This window comes from Sinocyclocheilus anshuiensis, unplaced genomic scaffold, assembly GCF_001515605.1.
Source record: "Sinocyclocheilus anshuiensis isolate Anshui unplaced genomic scaffold, SAMN03320099.WGS_v1.1 scaffold300, whole genome shotgun sequence".
NCBI lineage: Eukaryota > Metazoa > Chordata > Actinopteri > Cypriniformes > Cyprinidae > Sinocyclocheilus > Sinocyclocheilus anshuiensis.
Window position 1 is genome coordinate 1,029,486 of NW_015557379.1, and position 8,954 is coordinate 1,038,439.

The 8,954-nt window shown below is 38.4% G+C and overlaps 1 protein-coding gene across 7 annotated transcripts in view; it reads left to right on the top strand.

Moving 5' to 3' along the window:
• LOC107679187 (arginyl-tRNA--protein transferase 1-like) overlaps positions 1–8,954 on the top strand; it is a 98,951-nt gene that overhangs the window by 72,481 nt on the left and 17,516 nt on the right. For all 7 annotated transcript variants that reach the window (XM_016474697.1, XM_016474700.1, XM_016474699.1 and 4 more), the window contains one exon: positions 8,728–8,848. In XM_016474697.1, coding sequence (XP_016330183.1) covers positions 8,728–8,848 — 121 coding nt within the window. The remainder of the gene's footprint in view (positions 1–8,727; positions 8,849–8,954) is intronic.

The following is an 8,954-nucleotide window of genomic DNA, read 5'->3' on the forward strand; positions in this document are numbered from 1 at the left end:
AGTGAGTTGAGGAGTTTTCCTGTTTGTTGTGACGTTTAATGTCCGCGACAACCTCTGTAGTCCCATTTTGCCACTTGTTCACCTTTTTCAAGACACATAAAAATTAAAAAATCGCAAGTAAGGTGTTACTGATGTATTTTAAGTCGTAGAATAAAATGTGAAAATATATCTTGAGCTTGTGTTTACCACAGACCTTGTTTCAGACATTTAACCAAAAACACATTCAGAAAACCCATTGACTTCAAGACATTGGAACCAACGAAAAAGGCAAACTTGTTTCTGGGTTTTAGGACTCATTTTCACAGCACTATACTCTCTAGTCGTAAATATTGGCACGTTATGACTGAAACATTCTTTATGCTTCTAGCTCGCTACATTTTCTCACATTATGTTCTGAAGTGTCGAAAACATGCAAGTGTGCATTGCTTTCTCAATGCAAGGGGCACTAAACCATTGACATGTTTATAACATATACCTCAGTAATAAGGCATGGTTTAATTGCACAGACATTTGAAAGCAACTCTATCGCCCCCTTTGGCTGTAATGCAAAACCACAGGTCTGTGTTTGCATACTTGCTTCAGTGACAGTGTTTCGACACCTGATCAGAATTCCACCTCTTTAGCACTCTGTGCCTCTATTTCATCTGTACTCATCAACTGTGTGTGTAACCTCCAATTTAAACAATAGGCACAACATGGCAACTGTGTTTGCTCTTTGTGTGTGTCTCAAAGCCAAGATAAGATAGCAGTGGGTGAAAGCAAGTGTGCGCTTGTGTCTGTCAATGCACAGACCTGTCCTTGTTCCTGTGTGTGTTTGCCGTCATGTCAGAAGGGATAGGCCAGGCATTGTTCGGGACTGTATGGAGCAGGAGGGAATGTGGACAGCATGGTAAATGTTTAGACAGGTTGCAGTTGGAATTCATGACTGCAGTGCACACACAATTATGTGTTTTACTATGTGTACCACTGTTACTATTGCTCATACTCAGGGTTAGAGGTTTGTTCAGACACCATAGCATGTGTGACTTTGACTTTTGCATGGTCTAATACCACTCACGGTTTCTTCAGAAAGTCTAAATATCTAGTTTCTCTCATTGAGTCTTTTCAGTACTTCTAAAAAATGAAATGGACCTCTGCAGAGGAAATAGGCCCCAGATGTGCATGAAATCATAGTGAATGGTGAAAAGCCGACATCCCGCCCTATTTAGACCCCCTCGGCTCGCAGTAGGAGGGTTTAGGTTCCCTTCATGGCCCACGATGGCCTTTAGGACCCAGTTTGTGGTTATGATTCGGATCTGAGAGTTCAGCTGCATCTTGTAAGTGACAGTGACAAAATTCCACAGATTTAGAAAAGAATGGCTAATTGTTCCTCAGTTATAAAATTTGCAAGCAAGCCCATGACCTCAATAATAAATTCTTATTTTTTTTGGTTTGACTAGAATTCCAACTTTGAGATGATAATAACATTACATTTTTTTGGTATAGAAAGTTGTTAGATTACAGATGTAGAAAAGCAGCTAGTGTAGACTAACTTAACCATTCTTGCATTGTTTTCTGCAGGTCATAGTTGACATTAAGGTAAAGATTGCTCTCCCAGATCAGCTTGTGTAGATATCTTCACTCCCTGCAGCGAGAGTCGAGGTGTTGTCTTTCACAGAGATTCCTAGCCAGCAGTGAAGTCGAAGATTTATGCCCCTGATTAATTGCTTTTCTAATAAATCTCAGGTATGGACCCCGCGAGGGGTGGAGGTTTTAGAGCAAGTGAAAATGAAGCATTTGTTCAGGACTTTACTTTCCTCTCATATAAAACACAAGACATTATACAATTAATGTTTTCAGTTCATTTAATATCTTTTGAGCATTCAACCTGTACAGTAGATTAACCTGAGGATAAAAAATATGGACTACACAAATAGTCGATAATTATTTCAATGTTTGGTGGCCATATTTAAACTCCATACTTTTTGTTTTTGGATTGGTTTGAATTATTTATTTATTTTTTTCAATTTCAATTTATTTTAAAGAAACTATTTTTGTTTGTTTGGAGCTTTACTATGAATGCTGCATTCTGGAATGGAACATTCTGCATCCTTTTTGCTTCCTTAATTCAAATTCAAATCAAAATTTGGGGTCACATTTAACTTTGGGAACCAATTCTCACTATTAACTACAACTTTTGTCTTAATGAACTCCTAATTTGCTGTTAACAAGGTAGTTGTTAAGTTTAGGTATGGGTTGGATTAAGGGATCTAAAATATGGTCATGGAGAATAAGGGATTATGTGCTTTATAAGTGCTAATAAACAGCCAATATTTTAGAAATATGCATGCTAATAAGCAGCTAGTTAATAGTGAGAATTGGTCCCTAAATTAAATTAGAATATATAATAGCATCTCTTGAGCAATTAGACCTTCACAGTTTTAAGACAGTGATTACAAGTAGTCCCATCAAAACATTATAATATACAGTAAAAATGGATAAACGACTTTTAATGTGGAAAAAAACTCTGTTATCTGTTTCTAATTTAAACCTGATTGGACCAATGCAGAGATGTATGAAATTGGAGTCATTGATATCAATTGTGCATTACTAAATTAAACCAAAACATACCTGCATATCCATGTTTCTTCTTCAGCTTGATTGGTTTTTATCTAAACCAGTCGTCCGTGACGTTGCGTCTGTCATTGCCACATCCATGTGTGTGTTTTTGGAGCTTTCTGATTTTATCTCTGATTTATTATTGTGTATTTTCTTTAAACAGCTATTCATGCGATATGACGAAAGGTGCTTCTCAAACACAGTTCTTATTTTCTTTTCTTTATCCTCTGTATTCCTCGCTATGGTGATGTCAATGAGCCTTAGCGAGTGCGGGCCGTCTGTCAACATTACCTTCATTGTCGTGAGAAAGCAGGTTGGCAGGAGGACTTGAGGACTTGGTGGGGGAGTGAGAAATGCAGACAGAAACACACAGATTAAACTGGTTTCAATTTGTTCTTTCAGCCGTCATAGCTCTCTTCCCATCTGTGTAAATGTATACAGTACATGCAGGAGTGCAGATGTGGTGCTCATGACACAAAACTGAATCCAAAATATGTGTTTGAAGGAATAGTTCCCCCCAAAATGAAATTTTGGCATTTATTTTCTCACCCTCATGTCAGTCCAAAACTGTGTGATTTTTTTTTTCTTCTTTTTTGTTCTCTTTCAAAAGTTTGAGGGTTTGCAAAAAGTCAGATTTATTCAGCAAGAAGTCATTACAATAATTAAAAGTGACAGTAAAGACATTTACAGTATAATGTTACAAAAGATTTCTGTTTCAAATGAACACTGCTTTCTATTCATCAAAGAATCCTGAAAAAAGCTAAACTTTTTTTTATATGAAATGTTTCTTGAGCAGCAAATCAACATTGGAATGATTTCTGAAGATGATGTGACATGTAAGACTGGAGAAATGATGCTGAAAATTCAGCTTTGAATCACAAGAATAAATTACTTTTTAAAATACATTGAAATAGAAAACACTTATTTTTAAATTGTAATAATATTTCACAATATTGCTGTTTTTACTGCATTTATAATCAGATAAATGCAATCTTGGTGAGCAGAAGAGACAACATTTTTTTCAAAAACTTTCAAAAAATCATATCAACCCCAAACTTTTGAATAGTAGGCCTATATTCCGTATAATTAAACTTAAAGGGATAGTTCACCCAAAAATGAAAATGTGATGTTTATCTGCTTACCCCCAGGGCATCCAAGATGTAGGTGACTTTGTTTCTTCAGTAGAACACAAACGAAGATTTTTAACTCAAATTGTTGCAGTCTTTCAGTCTTATAATGTAAGTGGATGGGAATCACGGCTTTGAGAGTCATAAAACATACACAAACAAAACCAAATTAAACCCTGCGGCTCGTAACGATACATTGATGTGTAAAGACACACAACAATCGGTCTGTGCAAGAAACTTAATAGTATTTATATCGTTTTTTTATCTCTGATTTTCACCGCAATGTCCGAACTGTCCAGAGCGCGTTTAACAGCCGGCACGTGAGGCGTCGTCTCCTTCTTGCTTTACGGCAGATCGCAGACTTATAAGTGCATTACCGCCACCTATCTCTCAAATGGACCATTGAGACTATCTACAATCTCAGTTAGGAGTGTCACTGGTCCATTTGAGAGATAGGTGGCGGTAATGCACTTATAAGTCTGCGATCTGCCGTAAAGCAAGAAGAAGAAGAAGACGCATCAGGCGCCGGCTGTTGAACGCGCTCTGGACAGTTCGGACATTGCGGTGAAAATCAGAGGTAAAAAACGATATAAATACTATTAAGTTTCTTGCACAGAACGATCGTTTCGTGTATTTTTGGGAGAACTATCCCTTTAAGAAATAAGCACCATAAAAGCATCATAAACGTGCTGTGCACTGACATCCACCCTAGTTCCCATTGGCATGTTGATGAGTCATGTGAACTATTTTTGCATTACTGAAGTTTTATTGCTCCGGTTCTCATTCATTGTAATAGTAAGGAAAAGAGTGACAGAATCTCGTGACTAAATCTTTTCATTTATGAGCTTCTCCTTTAATGGAGATCTCAAAGAAAGTTGCTAGACACATGAAATGCAAACCTGCAGAACCATTAAGGAACTAGAACTTGAAATCGGACACACAATCATTTCATTTCTGAAAAATCCTATGCATAATTTTAAAAGCAAGGAGATGGTTAAACTTTGGTGTGTTGTTTGAAATGGTGATCTTTAGATCAAGCATTTGCGTGCAAACACTGAATCTTAGAGAGCGATTTGGGGACAGGCTATGAGGAGAGAAGGCCTTTGCGGCGGTGAGCTCAGTCTCGAGACGTGTGGCCAACAGAGCCGTCAGGGAAGCCAGACTCCATCTCTCTCTCTCTCGTCTTAACTCTTTGACAACCTTTATCCAAGTGTCTTCTGCGTGAACCGCTCTGACTCCCCCGAGATCACAGGCTTCTGTAAGTATGTGCTAACTACAGTGTTTCCTGCACCACGTTTCTACGGCAAATGTGAGCTTGCAGTCTGAATTATGATGAGGTATCGAGAAACAAAGCCAAGACACGTTTTTCTATTGCGTGTTACGTGTCTCTATTGTCTTTACTAGCTGAACTCAAAAACAAGCATATGTCTTGAGCAGTGTAGCCTAACTAAGTCTACGGTGATTCTTATGAGGTGATTCTATTAATGAATTAGTCAAAAAGATTCACAAATGGGGTCAAAATGAACCAAGATATGTTCATGCTGAGTTGCATTTAGAATTGCATTAAAACACATTTAGAACAGAGATTAGGGAAATGTTTTTGTTGTTTCCTAAAGTAAATCAAGGAACTGGAATCATTCAGTCATACCAGCATCCGTATGCTAACAAACTTTGGCTATCCGGTAGAAAATAAGTGATGTTTATCTGCTCCTACTATTCTAGTAGTACGTTTGTCAAAAGTGTCCGAGAATCATTTCCCTCAATGGTATTCCCAGAAAAGGTTTGTTTCACAGTGGCTCAGACCTGTTGGAACAGGCAGCGAGTCCCTCATTGCGTGTCCAGAGGGCAGTTACTGACATCAGCCCCTTATTCTCCCACCCTCTGCATCTGTGTTCCCTTGCAGTTGGGCGTTAGTAGTTCATTTACAACTGTTTCTATTTGCAGAATTTATTACAGGTTAAATAAATGAGTAATTCCTTAATCTGAATTCATCATATTTTAGATTTTAGAACAGTTCACCAGCAATGACCAATAGCTCTATAACCAACGACTGTTTTATTATTAACTATAATAATTTGACCAGTAATAAAATCTGCAATTAAGTCTGCTATGGAGATTTTTATTTTATTATTATATATTTATGTGTTATATAATAAAATATCTAATATATAATATTATTTTATCCTGCAATCTGGTTTATTAATATATAAATAAATAATTGTTTTAATATTTTTTATTTTCCATTTTATTTTATATTTACATTTGATATATTTATATATGTATACCATTTTATTAATAAGATGTTTTTTCATTATTATTTCATTTATTTAGTTTTTATTTTATTTAGTTTTGTTTCATTTTATTTTTCAATTAAAAAAAAAAATTCTTTCTTTCTTTCTTTTATTTAATTGGCTAATGATCAAGAACAAAAAAACAACAACACTTTTTGGACTGTTTCTCTTGTTTTTAGTTTGGCTTGTTGAATGTATCATCTGTTTGTTCTGGTTACTTCCTGGTTTCCCCAATAATGGAAGTTGCATCTTTGCAAAATCTCTTTACAGGCTCTTGCATGTACCAGCAGCCAAGATTCCTTTCCAGAGCATGATAGCAAGCTGCACATTTAAGGGCTGTGGAGTGTGACGTTCAACTTGAGCATATCCCAATATCTGTAGCACATCCTTCACTTTAAAGGGGTCATATTATGCACTTTTGTAGCATTTTATTCCTTTCCCCTGAAGTCCATTGTAACGTTAGTCAAGGTTTCTCGCACCAGAACAGTTGTGATTTAGCATTGCATTACCATTATCCACCCACTCTTTGACCCTTACAACACTTACACTGTTTTTGCTACTGTACCTTTAAGAATTTTCTATAAAAGAGCTTTATGATTGACTAACCTCCACATACCTGCACAACTCTCTCTTTTATTTCCAAACAGCTAAAAAAATCCTGTTTTTCATTTTGTACTCGTGTAGAATTACTTTTTTGTGTGTGTTAAAATTCCATGCTGTTTTAAAGTATGCATGTTTGTATTGTGCATTATTGGAGCTTGCTTTATTCTCTTTTCTTTAATTTTGCACACATCGGTCTGCAGACTCTAAAATTCAAACTAATTCTCTTGCATTGCTTCAAATCCAGTGACCCTTGCTTGCTTGTCATCAGCCCGCTCTGAATAAGTCAACTCACTCTTTAGGGTTCTCTGTATAGTCCGCTGATGAACACGGGTGTGAAAACCTTTCCCCTCACTGCTAGGCCTGTCGCAATAATCAATATATCGACTTATCGCGCAGTATATGTACATGACCTCAATAATTTTTGGTGACGCAATATATCGCCCATTATATTTCCTTAGAAATTAATGTCACCATGTTTTGTACTTTTCACTTGCACCTGTGTCTTTTGCAGCTTCTCGTACATAACGTGGTGTAGTCATGATGTGCTCGTTCAAATTTAAAAAATGCTTCTACAAAAAAAGAACAAGTTTCATCTGCAGATATGGTCTTGTTTAGGGATCTGTGACTTTTGTAAATCACTATCATACTAATTAGATTGTAAGAGCAGACTGATTGCTATAAAAGGTGGGAAGAAGCGCTTCCAATCACTGGGCCCTATCATACACCCGGCGCAATGCGGCGCCAGGCACGACGCAAGTGTTTTTTGCTAGTTTCAGCCAGATGCAGTTATCATTTTCAAGTCCTGCGCTACATTGTTTAAATAGCAAATGCATTTGCACCCATTTGTGCACCCATGGGCGTGCTGGTCTAAAAAAGAGGTGTGTTCAGGCGCATTGTTGGCGCGTTGCTATTTAGAGGAACTGAAAATAGACTGCGCCATAGACCAAATCAAACCTGGTCTAAAGTCTGGCGCATACTATGCGCCTATAGGCGGGTGCACAATGTGCGTACACTTTGCTTATTACACACAAGGACCCGCAGCAGCACACAAAAATTTTTAAACATGAAAAATTACATTCCGCCATGTAAATAGCGAACCCGCCATGACGCGAGCGCAACTGGCTTTTAAAGGGGATGGGAGATGAGACTCTGATTGGTTTATTGCACGTTACGCCCAAAAAAAACCGTTTAGACCATGAGCCCAGGCGCGCCGACCGTTTTCCCGTCGTTAAGCAAAAGTGGATTCGGACACGCCCTGAGTGCACTTGCACCGTGCCATGCGCAGAGAATAGGGACAACCCGTTTAGATCATGCGCCTGGGCGCACCGACTGTTTTCCCGTCATTAAACTAGCAAAAGTGGATTCGGACACACCCTGAGTGCACCTGCGCCGTGTGCTTTAGACCATGCGCTTAGATAATTAAAATAGGGCCCTTAATTTCCATGATCTAAATATTCTTACAAATTAAAAGTTTGTTGTCATTTGGAAATGTGTAGGCCTTCTTGCATTATTATGCTGTTATATTATGATTATATATTCAGTGGCATAAAATGGTCTTTAAATATATCACACAACAAAAAGTTGTTATCGTGACAGGCCTACTCACTGCTCACCCAACATATCACCGCCCCACAAAATGCCTTTTATTTATATGTTCCACAGGGTCCCTCGCTCCCATGTTGTCTGTCTTGTAAAACCAGGACACATAGTTTCCACTGCAGGATAATGACAGACGGATCCTGCCAGTAATGGTGGGACTTTAACAAGGCTGCTTCTCGTTGAACTAAACCCACATAATCTGAGTGGGCTTTTGCGTACAGCGTGACACTGAACTTTTGCCTTGGCCAGAAATGGCTCAGCCGCGTTTGAAGCGATGCAGAGAACTGCGCTGAGGCGTTTGCTTGTTTACACTGCGGTCACAATGGTGCGTGTGTATTTGTTTGGCTCTGTATGACTATCAGCAGCCCCCTAAAAGACATGCAACTCAAGGCCCAAGAGGCCATCTGCTTTTCCCCTCTTTTTTTCTCCTGGTTTTGCAGAAAATCTACAGAATTTGACATAGCAATGCACTGACCAAGTACTACTACTTCTTGTTTTTGCATTCGTAGGGTCAGTACCGGCCTTCAGACCTCCTGTGCCCTGAAACATACACTTGGTTGACCATCGAGAGATGCATTCCCCGCCTTGATATCTCTGCTTACTCTCGTCTCAATGAGAACGCCCGAGCAGGTGAGCCTTCAACAGGATTGTAAACCCGGAACAAAGCAAATCCACTATCATGGTGCATCTCACAAAAAATGTCTAGGTCACTTTTCGCACTCCCAAATAACTTGCA